Raw genomic sequence first — 20,458 nt, 5'->3', positions numbered from 1 at the left:
GCTCTCAGCTCATTCTCTGCCTACTAGACAGGCTCCTCCAGGTTTAGATCTGGGTCACCTCTTCCAAGAACCCTTCCCTGAAGTCTAAAGCAGAACATTTTTGTATGCTTCATGATTACCACCGACATTGACTGTTAGCAGGTCCATTTCTCCCACTAGGCTCTTATGAGGGAAACCATGTTTAATTATTTCTGCTGGGTTTTTTTTTTCATTCTTGATGCCACGTGTAACACATTCCTTGACTGGGGAAATACTTCCTATATAACCATGAGGATCTGGATTCAAATCCCAAGAACACATAGAAGCCTGAACACAATAGTACATGTCCTTTGTTCTGTAGTCCTACGGGAGAGGAGAGGCACAGATAGGAGAATCTACAGATGCTTCTAGCCAGCAGGCCTGGTGAGCTCAGTGAAGAATGAGAGACGGTATCGCAGACAAGGTAGAATTTGAGGACCAACATCCAGACTTGTCCTATGACCTACACAAGCATGCTGTGTGGAATACACAAGCTTTTACTCAAACACATGAATGTGCGTGCATACACATACAGCTCTTTTAAATTTTCATCTTTTAGTACAGAGAGGGTTGTTGAACTGAACCATACCAGAGTGAAGCCCCAAAATTAATAAGAGGCTGAGAGAGGGTCCCCCATAGCCCAGCCTGGTCTGTACAGAACATGTTTGCTCCTAGCTTTATTTGCCGTGTTAATTTTTCCATTGCCTGCAGCACAGTTCAGTGCACACAAAGGTCAGAATCATAGCAGAATCTCATGTCCCAGAGAGTGCCTTCTATATTATCCTCCATTTCTAGGAGCACGGTGGTGGCCTGGGGCTCTGGGCTACACTTGGTCTTGTACTTTATTTCCCACTGTCACGGTGACAGCCATTATTCTTCAGCTATGGTGACTAATAATAACATCATGAAAAAACAAATGCAAATCACTGAATAAGCAGGTCCTGTAATGCATATTAATAATTCAAAGCAACTGCTAAATCTATCCCATGGGCTCCCAAAGTAAAAAGCCTTTGGTGAATCCCGAACTTGGCCTTCGTGTCAGGAGTTTGAAAGCTATCTGCTCTGTTCCCAGAATGGCACTTAGAAAGAAGGGTCCTGGCCAGGAGTCCTCATGACCCCTTGACCTCCACATCTTTGATGCTAATTTCTCTCTATCTGCCTCTGTTACGAGTGGAATGTGTACCCCAGGAAGATAAACTGAGGCTATAACTCGTGCTACCTGTGAATGTAGCCTAAACTGGGAAACACAGTCTTTAAGGACATAACCTAGATGAGATGAGGTCATGGTGGACTAAGCAGACCCCGCCCACATCCAAGGATGGCTGTCCTTAAAAGGAAAGGGAGATATGGATACTGATAAACAGGGTACAGAGAGTCCTTATGGTTCTTATCCATGAGCGCATTTCACAAGACCAGGGCAGGGCACGTGCCTGGAAGGTGGCCTGACTCTGTGCGGCTTAGCCCAACAATGGGAGGGAAAGAAAGGAAATGCACAAAGAGAATGGGGAACTAGCTCCTCTGAAGGACAGAGGAGGCATGTCATATTCGTGAATGTGTTGGTTAGTGGTTTTATTGTTTTGTTTGTTTGTTTATTCATTTCGTTTATTGATTGTCCTGACAACTTGACACAAGCTAGACTCATCTGGGGAGAAGAAACCTCAACTGGAAAAATGCCTCCATCAGATTGTCTACAGGCAAGTCTGTGGTATTTTTTTTTCATTAATGATTGATGTAGGAAGACCCAGACCACTGGAGGCAGGGCTCCCCTGGGCTGGTGGCCCCGGATTACATAAAACAAAGCAAGCTGAGCAGTGTTCCTCCATGGCCTCTTTAGTACCTACCTTGGCTTCCACTGTTGCCTGTAAAACCAAATCAACCTTTGCTCCCCCAAGTTGCTTTTGGTCACCTCATTTATCACAGCATTTATCTTACCAGTAGTAAGAAAACGAAAACAACAAGAATCCAATGAGCTATCTGTGCAAATGACTAGGAAGAGGCTAAACGAAAACCTGTACAACCTCAGATATCTACACCTTCATGCAAGGCAAGGCAGAAGCAGGATGTGCAGTAAAGTAGGTTGGCAAGGCTTATCAGCAGGCAAATATATTTTAGCGGGGAAACAATCCAACAACCTTGAAAGGCAAAAAGAAAAAGTGGAAGGGTATTGTGAATATCAAGGAGGTAATTAGCTGCATGAAAATTTATAAACCTAAGGGCAGAAATGTATCAGAGAAGGTAAAGGGAGGAGAGGACGAAAGTGAGGTAATAGCACAGACAGTGAGCGACACCTTTGCTTTGCCTCTGATGAGGATGGGATGGACAGAAGGTGCTACAGGGAGGTGCTTCAACTATCAAGACATCCGCCAGGAATTTTGATCTCAAGGCTGGGGAAGTGACTTAGCTAGTAAAGTGTTTATACACAAACAAATTCCCAGAAGCTACATAAAAAGCCAGGCTTGCTGGCACATGCCTGCGACTTCAGCATTGGGAAAAGATCAGAGAATCCAAGAGTCGTGTTGGCAAGCTAATCTAGCCAGTTACTAGCTCCAGGCTCGCTAACAGTTGAGAGATCCAATCTTAAAAAGTAATAATTAGGGTTGGAGAGATAGCTCACTGGTTAAGAACTCTGGCTGTTTTTCCAGAGGACCCAGGTTTAATTCCCAGCATCCACATAGTGGCTCACAACGGTCTGTTTTAGGGGAGATCCAATCACTATCTTCTCTTGGCCTCTGTGGGCACCAGGCACATGTGTGGTTTACATACATACATACATACATACATACATACATACATACATACATACAGGCAAAATACCCATACATTTAAAATAAAATTGAAAAAAAAATTGCATGGTGATCAATAAAGAGAGACAAACACAGACACACACACGCGCACACACACGCACACACACACACACACACGGAGAGGTATGGATACCTGTATACACACAAAGAAAAGCAGTCTAATCTGGCTAAGAGACAAACACCTGGCATATTCCTCACTAGCCTCATCGGCCCATTTAATAGCTCAGATTGCTAAAGAAATGACCAGAAGCAGAATGAAACACACAGGAACTTTAAAAGAAAAGGGTCATGATGTCACCTCAATCATTCACTTGACAAGTGTCACTGTGCATGGGGCACAATTCCAATCTATAGTGAGACTCTTCACCAGAAACAAAACATAAACACTCTAACGCTACACTAAGGCTGCTGCCTTAAATGCCAAGAAGGAAGTTTATCCAATAAATGTAAAAGGGAGGCTTTTCTGGAAGCTGTACCCTCTCTGTGTCAAAGCTAAATGGACCCCCAGGAGGAACTAAAACCAGGAGGACCTCTCGGGCAATAGTAGCCCATTGTGTTTTGCTTAGTTCACTTTATTCCAACATTTCAAAAAGAAAACCTACGATATGTAAAGAGGTCCTTTTGGAGATGATGAGTTATAGCGCAAACCTGTGAGGGGAAGGTTCATCCGCTAAATCCGTGCCTGTGAAACAGCCCCACAGTCTACCCTACCAGGTGAGCTGGCTGGTAGTCAACATCTGAGCATCAGGTTCAGATAAGACAGTATAGCAGGGAAAGCTTCTCTGCCATGGGGGCTGCTGTCCAAGGAACTCACGGGACTCCTTGTTCCTAATGCTCCCATCATCATGGTTCAAGAAGGCTTCATGGATGAGAGGGTAGTAAGAGTAGAAGGAGGGACCCAAAGCCTTCGTGAGTAAAGACAGCATAGTGGGCCCCCAAGTACTCCAGACGTGAGTAAGACTCTGGAACTCAGATGCCGTGACACCCAACAGGGAGAATGAGAGAGGTCAGTGAGGCCAGAGCAGGCAGAGGACAGGTTGGTCTCAGGAAAGGGGATGACAAATGAGGACATTAGTGCCATTGAGAGAAGCACGGTCTGTGCCAGGCATGCAGTTTCTTGCAGATAAACTAGAAGGTCATGGGATCGCCCTAGGTTGCACAGTGGTTATGGACACTAGATTTGAACCTAGATCTTTGCTCTTGATGCATCCTTCTATGATCTAAGGTCCATTGCGAGTACTTCTGCCTGTGACTTGGGCAATCCTTTGCTCTCTAATCCCCAAGGCCTCCCTCTAATAGCACACTATGATTGCCTTTGGATGCTGGACCGCCATGGCTCAGCAGCATCCGTCTGGACCAGGACACTGTCTCCATAAGTGCTGAATTCCTTCCGGAGGTTGGTCTTTCACTACTCACCATCACAGTGTGCTTGTAAGCCCGGTGAATCACAATGTTGTAGCCAAACACGCTCACATCCACCTGCTTCACCCACAAGGCCAGTGATGGGTCCCGATCCTCATTCTTGGCTGTTACAACGAACTTGGGGAAAGAGTCTGAGATGGATCTGCTTCCTGTGGTGCAGAGGATGAGAGGGCAACTGGTCTGAAAGTCAAAGGGATAGCCATCAAAGGTGAGGTAGTGGCCATAACCAGAGACGATACACGAAGCATCGGTCCGGGGCTGGCAGTAGAATAAGCCATTCTCTTCCATGCAGTATTCATCATCTCTGCAGGGAATGGTCTCACAGTGGACACTGTTGTCTGTGCCATTGCAGTAGCAGAAGATCTGGCAGTCCTGGTCCACCCAGAAGGTCTCATTGGTGGCAAGTTGATGCCCTTCAAAGTTGCAGCCACACTCACTCCGGGTCACACACTGACTGCCCTGCAGGGCATAGCCTTCATCACATTGGCATCCCTCCGAGCAGCTCTCCACACAGATGGGGCCCAGGGCCAGGGTCTCACAGGTCTCTGTACATGTCATACACTCCTCAAAATGACTGTTCTCTGGGCAGTCTAGAGCTGAGGGTGGTCAAAGAGAAGACAAGTTTGAGAATTGAACAGAGGGTAGAGACAAAAGTATGCTGTCATGTGCACTTTTGCAAAACTATGTGTGTGCAATCACATGTGGACTCATATTTGTGTAGGACAATGAGCTCTATGAAGTTGTATGGTTAAATGCTGTCATCCTCCCCGGCACGATCAAGGGCCAAAGGACACTCACAGGCTTCAACTGTGTATTTGATCTTCTATGTAAAAGATTCTTTGTCTATGAACACCTGCTACATGTGGCCCTTTTGTGAGCCTCATCTCAATCACCTGGATTAGGAAAAGTCTTTTTTTATTAATCACTATTCTATAGGTGAGGATAGGGAACGCCAATGATGTAGCTTATCTACCCGATGAGAACCACGCAGGGGTTCAAACAGGTGCCTTGACTTAGATTCTGAAGATGGTGTGTGATGTGCTACAAAGCCACTTGTTCTATGGCCATAGAGACCTCTCTCAGCCCTGACTTGTGAATATCTCTGAGCTCCAGTTCAACAATAGCCATATTTACCTGGTAGGATTGTTCTGAGGATTAATAATTTAATATGCTGAGTACATAGTAGAGTATCAATAAACAGCATGACCCCACCCACCCCCCAAACCCTGGAGCATCTTTCTCTTAAACATTTTGCCTTGGTCTGATTCCTTTCCTTTGTCTTTTATTTCTCTGTATCTGACACCCTGTGGTCTCCTTCACCCCCTCTCCATGCTCTGTAGGCAATGATCCGTCTGCCTCTTCTCACACTGTCCTCTGCCAGGATATCCCCCTACAACACTAGGTCTCTACACATCTTTCCAAATCACACTTTCTCCCAGCAGCCTTCCTCGTTAGATCAAGGCTCTGTCATAGAGGAGCACGTGCGACTCTCTGCGAGGTTTTGGGTTAGCACCCCACTTCTCTCCATGCTGTGGCTGGTGACAATTTGACAGGAGCAGGGGCAGAATCCAACAGCACAGGAGACATCTGCCTACAAGTCTGTGTGGTCTAAAGAGCTACAAAGGTCCCCACCCCTCCAGGAAAACAAGATCTTGTTTACAGAACTTTCTTTGGCTCTTAGACCTACAATCCTGCCTTGCCAATGTCTTATGATCCAAGGACATGAAGGACACTACAGAGAAATAAATTACAGGGACGCAATAGTTCTGCCCACAAGGACCAACTCAATCGCTCTGCACTATGGACTGAAAGCCCATCTTTTTTTTTTTCCCCCTCTAGTTTAAAGGACTCTCTCCATTTCCGTTGACTACAAAACCATATGGCTTTGGAGTTGAAGGCTAGTTCAACACTGATTATAGATGTCTGGACAGAGGGATTTTCACACTTGTCTCTAAATTATGAATGCTATAGCACCGACTGCAGGTTTATGGGGAAAGCAAATAGCATGACTTATTTAAATGGCTGTTGCTTCTGACTTATTGTGTTGTCTGGATTTGTCTGAAAGTCTGGAACATAGAGATGTGGAGTCATAAAACTTTCCCCTGCCCCTGAAATCACTCTGGGAAATAACTAAATTGGGGATGTGGCTCTGCCAAAAGGAGGGCTGGTTAAAAAATGGCCAAACACGGATAGCATGGTAGTCTCTTTACAAGTTCAAAGAAGATGTTATTCCTTGTCTGTAGCTGTCATTCAATCCTTTTTTTTTTCAGGACCCAGTCATAACAAGCCCTCGCTGCTCAGACAGCTGGCTGATCAAGTATACACACTTTGGTTATTCTCAACAGATTCAAACGAGCCAACTTAGTGGATAGACCAGGTGTAAGCCTGGCTCTTTTCCTAATGAAACTATTCTCCATGTGGCCACCTCTGCCCAAATCCCCCTTTAACAAGTGCTAACAAAAACTACCTCCACGCCATTGGCCTGGATGAGGCTTGGTGACATGCCTTTCTCAGGATCCTCACAGCCAGGCCAGGCTAAACTGAGTGCCACAAAAATGTGTTCTGTACAGTACAAAACAACCCATAAGCACTCCCTGCCGGGCAGGAGCTAGTTATCTAAAAGGATGTCCTGGCAGCAGCATAGATCTGGGATGAGGGATCTTGGCAAACCCACACCATGTGTGAAATCAAGCCAGAAAGCTGGGTGTGAGAACAGGGGCAAAGGAGAGGCTGGAGAAAGGAGGTGTGCGGGCGAGCAGATCAGAGGGGCTTTGGGGAAGTAGTTCAAGATCCCACTAGGTAGAGCAGTCGGCAGGAACATAGTGGCTTTCCTGCTGACAGAGACTTTGCAAAGAGTTAGGCTTCAAGACTCATGGCATCTGTTGCTAGTCCCTTCTGAACAAAGCTAAGGCTCATCAGCAGCGTACTCACCCAAGGTGAAAGTCACCAGGTCTCCCACATACTTATTAGATTTCTTAAGTTCATAAATTAGAGGCTTAAAATGCATGTGCCTGCATGCACGCGCGCATGTGTGTGTGTGTGTGTGTGTGTGTGTGTTTAACTCTGCTGAAAGAACCTATAGCAAAGCAAAGATAACCTCAAGAGCACGGGGTAACTGATTCCCAGGAGTTTGTCTCATCACACCCCTCACTGAAAGGAAGTAGAGCCCCTTGATATAAGGGCTGAATGTGGCCCAGGGAGGAGAGAATTGAGAGATAAATGTGAGTCTTTTGTTTGATTGGAAAATAAGACAGAGCTAAAAAGCACAACAGAGGCATGACAAAGAACAGGAGTCAGTTTGAAGGTTCCCACAGGCCAAACATGAAGCAATTTTAACATCAAAATTCTTTCTAAATGTAATATGAAATATAAAAGAACCACCCCAGAATCCGTGTCTATATTGTTGAGACAAGGTGACATAGACAAGAGGTCTGAGCAGATGGGTCGATCAACTGAGGGAGAGTTAGGAGAGATGGGAAGGCTCTTGCGCTGGGATGGCGATTTCTGACAGGTAACATAGGGAAGACGATGCTCCACCTGGAATTGTACAGTTGATAATCACAGTGCAGAAGTATAACACAAGCTAGAATCTACCATAGGTGTGCAACCAGGCGAAGATTTTGATGGACAGCAATAATGGACAATGTCAAAAACTCTCCCCACATTTTGCTTTTTGGCTGTAAGAGAAAACTCATGGGAATCTACCAAGGAGCCATTCTCCCATACCTTGACCTGGACATGAGCAGGCACCTCACCCACAAGGGGGCAGGCTGGATCTAGCCTGGGTCTGCTGGGAGAGCCTTGAGGAGGCAGAGTGGTGCGCAGCTGGGGTTCACATGAGTCTAAATGAGAAGCAATTCTATTTTAAAGGACACAGAAAGCTAAGGGATGCTTCAAATCATATTATGGGGCACATTATAGGACTAAAGAAACATGTTTTAAGATATGAACCTAGACAAGATCTGTGCAGAGGGGAAAAGCATAAAAGGTGTTGCTGAGTCAGGTGACAAGACTGGAATGCGGATCTTAGGTTGTTCTATCTACATTAGATTTCCTCAAGTAGATAACTGTACCGCGGTTACATAAGCTTCCCTCCTAAGTCTCAGGGAGTAACTACTGAAGAACTAGTGGGGATAGGTGACTGGTGGAAAGCCCCCTCAAAGTTAAAGTTCCCCAGCAAGGTCTTTGGAACATTAGGGGTGTGCCTTGAAACGGAGAGTAGGAATCCGGTGCTTCCTCTCCCTCCCCTTCCTACAATGAACATTTTTTCTTCCCCAGATGCACCCCACCATGCTGCACCCTCACTGCTGGCCCCAGAGCAATAGGGTCAATAGGGCCCATCAGCCCTTGAGCTGAACTATGAGCCAAAAAATAATGTTCACTCTTTGTAGGCTGATTACCCTTGGGCATTTTGTTATAGTCCCAGAAGGTTGAGGAAAGGGCCATGATATGTGCAAATTGCTCTCTGATTGGGGGGAGGGGAGGGCAGATGGGGGAAGGAAACAAAAGGGATAGACTGTACAGGTTTAGTCTGGGTAATAGGTACATAGGAATACTCACAATGTTTGTGTAACTTTGAAACTATTTTTTTTTAAATGATCACACTTAGAGTGGGTCATGCCAGAAAGATACACAGACCTAGAAGTTGGCATCTTCACAGTCTAGGTTTTGGTTTAGGGCCAGTCTTTAGTGGAGAGAGCAATGTGTAGAAGGCCTGGCCATGCCGTTCTTACTGTCCTGCATGGGTTCCGCCCTCTCAGCCCCTCCCCTTCTGCTTCTTCTGATAAGCTGGGTGTTAGGTATCTTGTCTGCTCAGGAGTAATTCTAATGACTACTAGTATCACCACTGCCTGGCTGAGAGGGATCACATACTCTGGGGACAAAATGAAGAGCCAGGTACATGGGACTGTCTTAATAGCCATTGTCAGGTTTGCCCCAGGGAGATACACTGATCTCCAACACCCTGAAAAAGCTTCCCAGCTGATTGTGCCCTACCAAATGAATGGGGCTCTTCTTTACTCAAGGTGAAGGCACCCATGGAGCCATCACCAAGATTTCTAATCTTTTAACCCAGTGTCTGTGCTCTCTGTGGATAAAACCACCAGACAGTGGGATGGCTAACTGCTCTACAATGAAAAGATGCTGTGTGCTGAGAAAGGAAAAGAAGGGACTTAGGAGGAGATGAGGTTGATGAAGTACCCACCGCACAAACACGAAGATCCCTAGCATCTATAGAAAAACCTCAGCACTGAGAAGTGGAACCCTGGAGCTCTCTAGTCAGTGAGTCTAGCCAATCAGTGAACTTAGATTCAGTAAGAGACACTGTCTCAAAAGATAAGGCTGGAGCGGCTGAAAAGGTGGGTCAACAATTAAGAGTGTGCAGAGGACCTGAGTTTGGGTACCAGTACCCATTCTGGGATGCTCACAGTGGTTTGTAACTCTAGCCCCACGGCATTGGATGTTCTCTGGCCTCCAATGTGCACACACGCACACGCACACACACACACACACACACACACACACACACACACACACACTTTAAAAATCTAACTCTTCAACCAAAAAAAGTAAGGTGGGAAGGAATAGTGGAAGATATCAATGTCAATCTCTAGCATCTACACACACATGTACATATGTACATGCACACATAGAAACCATATACACAGACACACACACACGAAAATAAAGATGAGAAACAGTCTAGTCTGGGGTAATGGGATCAAAAATAGGTCATTGGACTCCCCTTGAGCTCGGTCCCAGTAAGAAGTCCTGACTAGCAAACCATGGTAGAGGATGCATCCCCAGCCTTAGCCTCCCCACAGTGAGCCCTAACTTACGGCAGAAGTCATAGGTCCTCCAGGGGCCCACCTCCACATCTGCATTCTTGCAAGCACTGGCATAGCGGGCCACTGAATCACACAGCTCCGACTCATTGCCTCCGCTCTGGCACAGGCGGAAGAGGCAGGTGCGGTAGTAGGCAGTGACGTTGACCACCCCGTGACACTCTAGGAAGGAGCTGTTGGAGGGGTCGTTGATGATACCGCACCGGGAGCGGCCCCGGTAGAACTTGAGCAGCTCCGAGTCATTGTTACAGGCCTTCAGCAGGTCCCCACACTCGCCATTACAAATTTCCTCAAAGGTTGTCCAGCTCTCCAAGAACACTGCCAGGTTGTCTGTACATTTGCCATTAGGAAGGCAGAACTCATCGCTAGCATTGGCGTTGAAGAAGCCACACAGGCCCCCAGTACAGTTGAAGTACGCGGTGGAGAGCCGGATGTACAACAGGCCCACATCGGAGTACTGGACTGACACCACGCCTTTGGACTCCACGGTCGTGCTGTTTTTGTTTCGATGAATCTCCAGCCTCCCCGAAGGATGGAAGAAGGGTAATTCCACATCTTGACCATTGAGCTGAAAAAATCAAAAGCACTGTTATCAGTGACCGGGACCCACGAAGGACCCACTGCCTCCGAGGCTGGGAAAGAGCCGGCTTTGTGCCAGGACAAGCTCTGTGAAAACACGGAGCTGATGCTGTATGGAAACTGGACACAGACCCCAACTGTCTGTTCATAGGCTTGTTTCTTTCTTCTGAAATCCCCACTCTCTCATTACCTTAGTGTGCCCCAGACCTTAAGCTGGTCCCACACAAACACACTGAGTGAAACCGTCTTGAGAAGCTGTATTCCTCCTGCAGCCATTCCCCTTCCAGCACTGGTTCCCACACAGACCCCATCCTCCACACCTTTCTGCTTCCTTCTTTGATCATCGGATTTTAATTTTTCCTGTGCCCCAGACCACTGGAGCACATGGAGGAGAGCTAATGTCTAGATGTCCGTTCACCTGTGCCTGCTGTTCCTTCACTAGGCTAACCTCTGTCAATTCACATAGCCCCTCGGCACCTTCTATGGAATCGAGCATTGCCCAAGATTCCTTCCAGAACCAATGAACCTGGACTCCTGATCATGGCGACCTTAGCCCATGCCAGAGGGCAGGCACCCCAAGGAATCTTTCCTTGCCTTCTATATTGAGAACTGCCTTCTATCTGCAGAAGGAATATTACGGCATGCAGAACACAGATGACAACACCCGGCTTACCTGCACTTAAATCCCATTTTGAAGCTGTGTGTCCCGGAAGGAAGTGTCTTAACCTTTCTGTACCTTAGTTTTGACAGCTATGTGATAAAGGTAATACTATAAACTACTTCATGAAAAAGGCTTAGAAAAGTGCTTGGCACACAGCCTTCTGTGGAGATTTGTACTTATAGAGAGGGACTTTTACTCTCCGATTCAGAAAAGCCCAACCTGGCTCCATTTCTCTACCTGCTAAAATCTCATTTGGGGTCAATCATTTTTAAAACGCCACCATATGGGAGCCATGTTCTTTTCAGAATCCACTCACAGCCAGAGGAAGAGAGCCAAACCAGATGAAAAGGGCAAGTTCCATCACTCCATCCGAAGACCCTCGAAGGAAGCAAGGAATCTTACCTTGACTTCCAAAGCCCCAACTCCTCCTATCTTGACCTCTTGGTCAGCCACGAGGATCCGAAGACCCCGGAGCCAAGCAGGCCCTGCATCAGGCTTCTTCTTGTTGATGTCAATTTCCAAGTACTCAGGACGCTCGGGGCAGGTCTTGAGGAGTGTGTAAGAGAACTCCGATGGGAACGCGTAGGCAGCACCATCAAATGTATGCAGCACCTGGTTCTGGCTGAGCAGGCACACAGTCTCCCGCTTGGGGAAGCAGCCCTGGTAGCCATCCTCCACAGCACACACCTCCCCGCTCCGGCAGGTCTTGTTGAAGCAGTAGACATCCCCTCCCTCCTCGCATAAGCACTGCACCGTGCAGTTGGCCGTGGCCCAGAAGAACTCCCCCAGGGTGTAGTAGTGGCCGTCGAAGTCACAGCCACACTTGTGCAAGGGGACACACTGACTGGTGCTGAGAACAAAGCCCTCGTTGCACTCACAACCTTCCGTGCACGGGGTGGCACAGTTCTGAGAGGCCGTCAGGTCCGAGCAGGTGTCAGGGCAACTACTGGTGCAGACAGAATAATGGCTGAAGCTTGGGCACCGCACCGTGGACACTGGTGAGGAGAAAGGAAGACAGCTCAGTCATAGGTGAGTAGACCCAAAGCCAACCAGGACAGGGGCTGGGAGAAAACACAAATGCTCCTCCCAGATCATCCAGGCCCCAAAGTGAGGGCCGGGTGGCCACGCGCTGAGGGAGAGACGGAAGGGGGACACCTGTAAGTATTGACTCAATTGCTTTCTCTATACACTGGGGCTGTGAGGTTTTACCTGAATTCAAACCCACTAAATTTCACCTTGAAGTTGCTCCCTACTAACTTAGCCCTATTCCTCAATCAAGGGTTATTACTCGGTGATCTACGGTCATGAAGATGTTTTCCAATCCTCCACCAAGGACATAGGAGATGCCTTGATTTTAAATAGCATGGCCCATTCTTAGGAGGAAATAAAACTTTCAGGAGAAATGAAAATTGTGCCCGTTAGAGCAGCAATTTGAGGACATGAAATTTCAAACAAGAAGGCACTTAAAATATCAGAGTGTGACCGAGGCAGACTGTGGAAATGAATTCCTGGGACATTAAAAATGAGAAAGGAGCTGAGCAGTCTGCCGAGATTGTGTGCCTGTTCCTCTGGGAGGCTTGCTGGGAGCTAGCTGCTGCCTTCCGAGGCCCGTCCGTGCCTTAGAAGCTTGCGTCTCTTATTTAAAAGCGCTCAAGTCTACATAAATGTTTGAATCTAGTTGAATCCAGCAGGCATAAGTCTAGCAAACCAGCTTTGAATTAAATATAATTCATCCAAGTAAGGGGGTGAATATAAGGCGAGAATCAGACCACTAGGAAAAATATACAACCGTTATTTATAAAAATTTACTTGGGCAATTTGGATGCTCTTGGATTATATAAGGCTCAAAGAGAAGCCATATTCAACTTGGATCTGAATTATGAGAAGGCTCCTCAGAGTATAATGGAGGCTGGCCAGTCATTCACACAGCAAGAAAGATACACTGTCTCTCGGTAGTGTGACCAATATACTGAGATTTGAATCTGACAGACAATGATTTATGTGGCTCCAACTCACGCTTGTGGAGGGAAGCCCCGTATAGCCTTGGAATCCAGAGAAACTTAAATCTCACCTCCACACACAGCCTCTCAAAGGCATGGACAGCAACTGTCCATTTATTCGTGTGAAGGGAGCCAGGGCCCAGGAAGGAGACAAGTTATTATTGTGCCTTTATACTTTTATATAAGTAGGAAAGGGGAGATTTAACTGGGATGGGGAGGAGGAGAGAAACAGCTGACAGCTAAGCAGTATGGGAAAACTTCATCCATAAGCCTATTGTAAAATGTTCTGGACATGCACATGCTTTTAATCCTAGCACTTGAGAGGCAGAGGCAGGCAGATCTCTGCGAGTTTGAGGCCAACCTGGTTTATAGAGCAAGTTTCAAGATAGCCAGGGCTAGAGGAAGAAACCCTGTCTTGAAAAAAACAAAACAAAAAACAACAACAACAAAACCCCAAACAAACAAATAAAAAGTCCTGGATACCCCCAGTAGTCCAGGTGCCTCCTGACTCCCGGCAAGAAAGGGCTTCCATATTGATGCTAGGCTGTATTCTCTGTCTATGGCCCTTTCTCTGACAGGTCAGATGGGATGCTGTAGAACAAACTGCACAAACTCTGAAGGCCCTGGAGGTGGGGACCTAAGCTAAGGAGCTAAAGAGCCAGGGCAGAAGCCTCCACCTGGGAGGGAAGTCACGCCCCCACGAGGGCTCTATCCCCTAAGCTACCTTCTGCCCTTCCTCATGAGCCAACTGTGGAAGCTCCCCTCGCTGGCTCAGCTCTGGGCTGTCATCCCCACTACGTGCATTTTCTGCCATTCATTTCCTGTTTCTAGATGCCTTATATTCATCGATGCTACCTTATTTCTTGGTTCTGACAGTGGGAGCAAAGAGCTCTTCATCATTCATTCTGTATAATTTGTGATATTTCAATACCACCCTCACTCTCAGCCAGACCATGTCTGGAGGAGCCCTGACATCCAATCCCTGTCCCTGGAATGGGGGGCTGTCTTTCATAGAACAGCACACCAGCTTACCACACCCAGTTTGGATTCTCCAGTCTCCGATTGGGATGCCCAGGGCTTGACACACCAAGGCGTAGGCCTGAATGGCTTGGCAGAGGAGCGTGCCGTTGTCCCTCACGCTGCACAAGTCATACACACAGCTGTGCACGAAAGCTGTGGCATCCACAACAGTGCCACACTCCCACAGGGGACCGTCAGTCTTGTTGAGGAAGCCGCAGTAGTCAGAACCAAAGTAGAGAGCCTCGGTGGCCGCATCGCACTGGGTACAATTGTCCACACAGCCGGAACCACACTTCCAGTCGGCATGGTAGACACGCCAGCTCTCTCCCAGGTCCAGCACCGACATGGCCGGCCTGCCATCTGGGCGGAGGAAGTCATCCAGTGGGTTTTTATTGTAGTTCCCACAGAGCCCACAGGTGGAGTTTATGTAAGAGCCTGGGATGGAAATGGAGGCGTAGTGCTGGCCGTCAAACGTCACTAAGAGCCCAAAATCTGTTTCCACGGCAGTAGACATGCCACTCTGGTAGATTTTCACTGCCCCCAACTCTAAGGTGACAGGCAAAGAAGTCACCAGGTCATTAACCTGCCAACAGTAACAGTAGAAGGCAGGTGAGCAGGTGGCCACACATGCGCTCCAGCACAGGTTGGCAAGGGATGGCAGGACGACTGTTTAGCTATCTGGGGGAGGGAGGATTACTTAGGAAATGGTGAGCTCTGGGCCGGAAGACCCTGGCCATTTGAGCCCAACAACTCTGACAGTTCTAGTGCCATCGTGCGTGCCTCTGGGGACTGGCTGGCTGGCGCCCTTCTTGCCCGGCTCTAGCCTGACTTCAAGCTTTTGCCTGAGTGGTGCACCGCTTTGATTTCCCGTTTTTATTTCTCTAAAGATTCATTAAATCTGAAGTGTCACATGTGTTTTCCATGACCCCCTCACTTTGTACCCACTGGCCCTCTTGCCAGATGTTATGTGGTTGTGCCAACTTTAGAATGCTGCTGATCTTAGAGGTCACCCTAGGGCCTTACTCTAAGCATGCTTCACTGTGGTTTCCTGATTTCTGAACTACACCATTCGATCACTCAACATCAACAAGTCTAAATACTTGCTAAATACCACACACTAAGCCAGGATCCGAGAAGCACAGGGTTAAAGAAATAATATTCACCCTTGTTCCTCAAGGCGCTCTCCGCCTAGAGAAGAAGAGGAACACAAACAGATATTTATAGTAGTCAGTTTTAAATATGAATCAAGGGGTGCGATGGGAGAACAGAGTGAACACTTAACCCAGCCTTGGGGACTCATACATGGTTTTTAGAGGCAGTTAAATCTGACTTGAGTTTTTAGAGATAAACTCAAGTTGCCAGATAAAAGCCCTGGGGTGGGTGTTGAGCAGAGAATTCCAGGACCAAAGAATAAAGGCAGGGAATTAGAGGTAACTGTGTGGGGTGGGAAGAATTATGGGATGCTGAGGGTTGCTGAGGAAATCAGTAGCCAGAGAGGAAGCTGAAGACACAAACCAAGCCCTGGGGCTGCTCTGATGTCAGGCAGTGTTCTAAGACTTTAGAGTCACCAAGTGAATTGATCAAAATTCCCTTCCTTATGTAACCTAGCATTTAGCAAGGGAGACTAACCACCAGCAAAATGAAGGTGTACAGCATCTAAAGACGTGTGAATGAGGATTACAAATCCCAATGTTGAGAAGGAAGTTTTATAGCTGTAAGTGAATGGTCAGGGCGCAGCTTCATGGGAAGGTGACATCCGAGAGAGGAAGACGCCTTGCGGTGAGCTGTCACGGGGAGAGACCAGCAGGCCCTCAGGTGGGGGTGCTCTGGGTGCTACAGCATCAGGGTCTCCATGTGGTAGACCTGAGCAAGCAGTGGCGGGCAGTGGTAGTTGATGTCAGGCAGGGTAGCAGCCAGAACAAGACAGGACTTTGGTTTTAGCTCTGAGCAAAATGTTGAGCCACTTGGGTGTTTAAAGCAAAGGATCCACAGGATCTGACTTCCACTTTGAAAGAACCACTCTGGCTCCCCTGTTGAGAACAGACCTTGAAGGGCCTTTAAAAACAAGACAGCACAAATAGACCTGAATTTCTACTCAGTAGGGAGCAAGCCCCTGAAGGGTCATGAACAAAGAAATAACACAGGAGGTTTGCATTTCAGGAAGCTGATCCTGGCTGGCAGGAAGTGCTTGATGAACTAAGCCAAGATGAGCAGCAAGGAGCCTAGACAGCAGCTGCCAGGGCCCAAGAGAAGACAGGGGTTAAAGCAAAAACCGGACACAAAGTGGGAGGCACAAGCTGCGCACCCCACTCGATTGTCCCTCACAGTCTCTCCTGTGGTTGATTCAGAACTGGGGGAAAAATCAAGAGTGAATCTTAATCATCTAGAAAACACGAACAGGTGCTTCTAACAGAGAGTCAAACTTTACCTTCACAGTTACTGTCCCTAGCTTCTGAAGCTGTTCCTGTTCAAGACCTGGGGTGAAATGATTAGTCAGGGTCCTCGGTGGGCTTGACTTTAACTGCACTTCAGCTTCTCAGGCTGACCTAGATTCACACTGGTTTCTGGCATATAGAAACATCTGGACGGGAGCCTGACCTTCTATTTGGTCAGTACGTTCCCAGTTGGAAGTGAGTTGGTAAACTGCCTAGGTATTGCGCCCAAGGTTTACTGAAGTAAACACCTCAGGTATTCTCTGAGACTGGAAGCAGACCCTCAGCAGAGTTACCCTTAATGGTCTACTCACACTGATGTCGGCTCTGACTAGTCTGTACCTCAAAATTCCGGTAACTTCTGCCCAGTTTAACTCAGTTTTAAAGCTACAACTACACTTTTAGGAGTTTGTCCTGGTGGTCCCCCACTCCTGGTACAGTGTTCTGTCTTCACCTGCTTGACTTGTAATGAAATATTTCTAAACCACAGAAGCCTGGAAATTCAGGATAGGAATGCCCACAGGTTAGTGTTGTAAGGGCCAGCTTTCTGGTTCGTAGGTATGTATTCATGTGATAGAAAGGGCAAATTAGCTTTCTATGGCCTTCTATAGGGCACCAATCATATTACCTAATTATTTCCCCCATCCCATCTTCTAATACTACCTTCAGGAGAACTTATTAATGGAACATCAGCATATGAATGGGGAGAGCATAAACCTTCAGACTGTGCCAGTGGTAGAAGACTGAAGAAGCCTGAGACACTGTCCTGCAGTCAGAAATGGGAAACCACTGGCGATGGTGGCGCACACCTTTAATCCCAGTACTCAGGAGGCAGAGGCAGGCAGATCTCTGTGAGTTCGAGCCCAGCCTGGTCTACAAGAGCTAGTTCCAGGACAGGCTCCAAAGCCACAGAGAAACCCTGTCTCGGAAACCAAAAAGAAATGGGAAAACCAAGGAGTTGGGTCATTTGCCTCTATCTCATAGGTAGGGCTAAGTTAATAGGGGTACAGAAAGCCACTTTATAGGAAAGGGAAGCCTGCCAGAGTGACAAACAATTATCCCCTGTCCCTGTTTGGGTGTGGAAGAGTAAATCTTCTCTAAGATTGGTCTAATTTCAAATTCCAAGTAGGTTAATTGCTGGAGGCCTCCCTTCCCTCTCCCTTAAGTTCCTATTCCTAGCAAGGAGACAAAGTCTTCAAGGCCTCAAAGCAGAAGTCCTCAGCCTCTGGATTTTGCTACAGTCTCTAAACCCCCACCATGGGTTCCCTGTCTCTGTTCTCATTCTCCTCTGGTTGGAGAGTTTTTATCCCGGCCCAAGAGTGCACGGCGCTTTCTGTGCTCTTGCCACATCCAGCCACCATATTTATGTTCCCCAAGACTCAAAGCAGGAGCCCCTGGAGAACAATAAATGCCCTTGACATGTGATGTATTGCTTCATTGCTACCTTTAATTCACTAGTAACAGACAAACCTCTTGGCCTTTCCTTCTCCTTAGGTTCTAGGCACTTTCCTCGTCAGCCGGTCTCTCCGAAGATGTGTGCAGGGATAGGGCGGGAAGGGAGAAGAGGAATCACAAAGTGTGGGGCTTGGAAACGGTAATGTGGGACCAGCATGTGCTGAGTGCCTACTGTGTGCCAGCCTCTGTGATGCGGGATGTACATGTTTGTTCTAATCAATGTGTGTAAACCCTTAAAGGTTCCTACATGTTCTCTTCACTGTAAATGAGGCTAGCTAGAGCTTGTGACAGAACCGGACAGCTACTGAGGTCCAAAGCCATGCTTTGACATTGCTGCCCTGGCCTGGATTAGCTCTGAGAAGAGGCAACAAGTCCAGGCTATTGTCTAGGTGCCCGGTAGGTGACACAACTTCCCCACCTTTACAGAAAAGGAAAATGAAGCAGAGGCCGCGCTGCTGGAAGAGATAGCACAGGTACAGAGCAGGTCCCACTCCACAGTCAGAGCTCTCCCTACCACATGGGCTACATGGCCTGCCCAGCCCCTGGAAGTACCCTAAACCATTCAGGTTTATGGTGGGGAGAAACCAGAAAACCTTTCATCACTGAGAGACATTTGCTAAGTATGGACGCTCAGTCATGTTGACTTTCTTTGGACTTCATTAGCATACATAACCCAAATTGCTTATCATATGAGAATGGGTTCAGCAGGGAAAACCCCACTGAAAGAATACTGCTTCTAATCCAGCAAATGGAGGCAGGGTTGGAGAAAGGGGGCATGTGGTTTGCAAGGGCACAGCTTGCGTCATCCCTGGCACATTACGGCTGGCTAGGAGGTCAGCAGCTTCCCAGTAGTCTCCAGCTCCTTCCTGTTTCCTGGGCCTCTCCCTGGCTGTCCCCACATCACCCTGGGTCAGGGCCCTGCATCCGTCTAGCCACTCTGCCCAGGGTGGCAGGTGTATTCCAAGGCACTGGAAACCATTTGGCAAAGGGAAAAGGACGTCGTTGTTAGCTTGCAGTTGGAGTCACATAACCTTTTCTTGCCGAAGCATTGGTATTCACATCCACAGCTCCCTGTCGCTACAGAAAATTGAGGAATCCGCGCCCTACGCCTGGACGGCGGAATAGAGCCATGCAAAATTAGCAGAGCTGCTGGGCCTCAAAGAGACGACAGTGTCCTTTCTTTCATTAAAAAGAGAAAAAAAGAAGTAGAAAGTCTGAGCTTGAGCAAAAAGGAATTTTAATCAAAGTAGAAAATAGGGACAAAGCAAGACCCTTCCTTTTCAACTATTGGTATCGAACACACTGGTTTACAACACAGGCGAACTGGCAAAGCTGGTGGAAAAAAAAATTAGCTGGAAAGGTATCTATCCATGGGGATCAAAATGGCTCTCAATGGCACCGTACAAATTTACATTGGAAAAAGTCCAAACTTCTGTACGAGACTCCTTCGCTGATAGATGAACCTGTCCCTAGAGAGACTGGCCAAATAGCAAGCAAATTGGCATTTCCACCATGGTCACAGCTCACTTTCCTAATTAGAAAGCCGATGGCCTGCACACACTTGAGAATGGCTGCACCAGAAAAAGGAGAATTGGTTCCCTGGTTTTGCCTTTTGTCAGATATGCGACCGCAATGAAAACTACAGCGCATTTTTTTTTATTAGTTCTGGGTGGCCCTCTATTTAACAGCCAAGCATGGGATTAAAGATTGCATGGGATACAGCAATCACCCCTTGTGGTCTTCAAGTTAAGACTGCTTGAATAAATACATGGTTACACCAAGGTCTTCATTAACATTATGAAAATTGAGGCCTCCATCAATTGAGTAATTGCCAGTAGCTCCTAGCGTTCCCTCTTTAGTCAGTGCCCCTGTAACAAGAGTCATTTACATATGCTAAACAGGCCAGCAGAGATTTGTGCTCTTCTCTGTCAGTGTGGGCAGAAGTGGCGGTTTCTGCAGAGGAGCGTTTGGGTAAAGCTTTCCTGGGATCTTTTCATACAGGACTCATTAAGGAAGTCACCAAATCTGCTTTAGGGTAGTGCCTGTGTAGACATCAATCAATGTGGAAGTTTCTCTGTGAATGAAACAAGAGTTCCTGGGCAAACAGAATCAGGGTGCTGAGTGGATTGAGGATGATTCCAAGGCTATATACTGTCCAAGCCTGGACATGACCATATGACTTTAATTATTGCAAGCCAAGTCTACGAGGAACTAAGTTTGTCGG

At 47.3% G+C, this 20,458-nt stretch overlaps 1 protein-coding gene across 2 annotated transcripts in view; it reads right to left on the bottom strand.

Annotated features, from left to right (window-relative positions):
• Window positions 1-20,458, bottom strand: part of Tecta (tectorin alpha) — a 69,540-nt gene that overhangs the window by 33,400 nt on the left and 15,682 nt on the right. For both annotated transcript variants that reach the window (XM_075966272.1, XM_075966271.1), the window contains exons 7-10: window positions 14,360-14,930; window positions 11,730-12,322; window positions 10,082-10,655; window positions 4,239-4,840 (exon numbers count right to left, since the gene is read on the bottom strand). In XM_075966272.1, coding sequence (XP_075822387.1) covers window positions 4,239-4,840; window positions 10,082-10,655; window positions 11,730-12,322; window positions 14,360-14,930 — 2,340 coding nt within the window. The remainder of the gene's footprint in view (window positions 1-4,238; window positions 4,841-10,081; window positions 10,656-11,729; window positions 12,323-14,359; window positions 14,931-20,458) is intronic.

Source organism: Microtus pennsylvanicus, chromosome 3, assembly GCF_037038515.1.
Source record: "Microtus pennsylvanicus isolate mMicPen1 chromosome 3, mMicPen1.hap1, whole genome shotgun sequence".
Classification (NCBI taxonomy): Eukaryota; Metazoa; Chordata; class Mammalia; order Rodentia; family Cricetidae; genus Microtus; species Microtus pennsylvanicus.
This window is presented reverse-complemented; position numbering and strand designations above follow the sequence as displayed.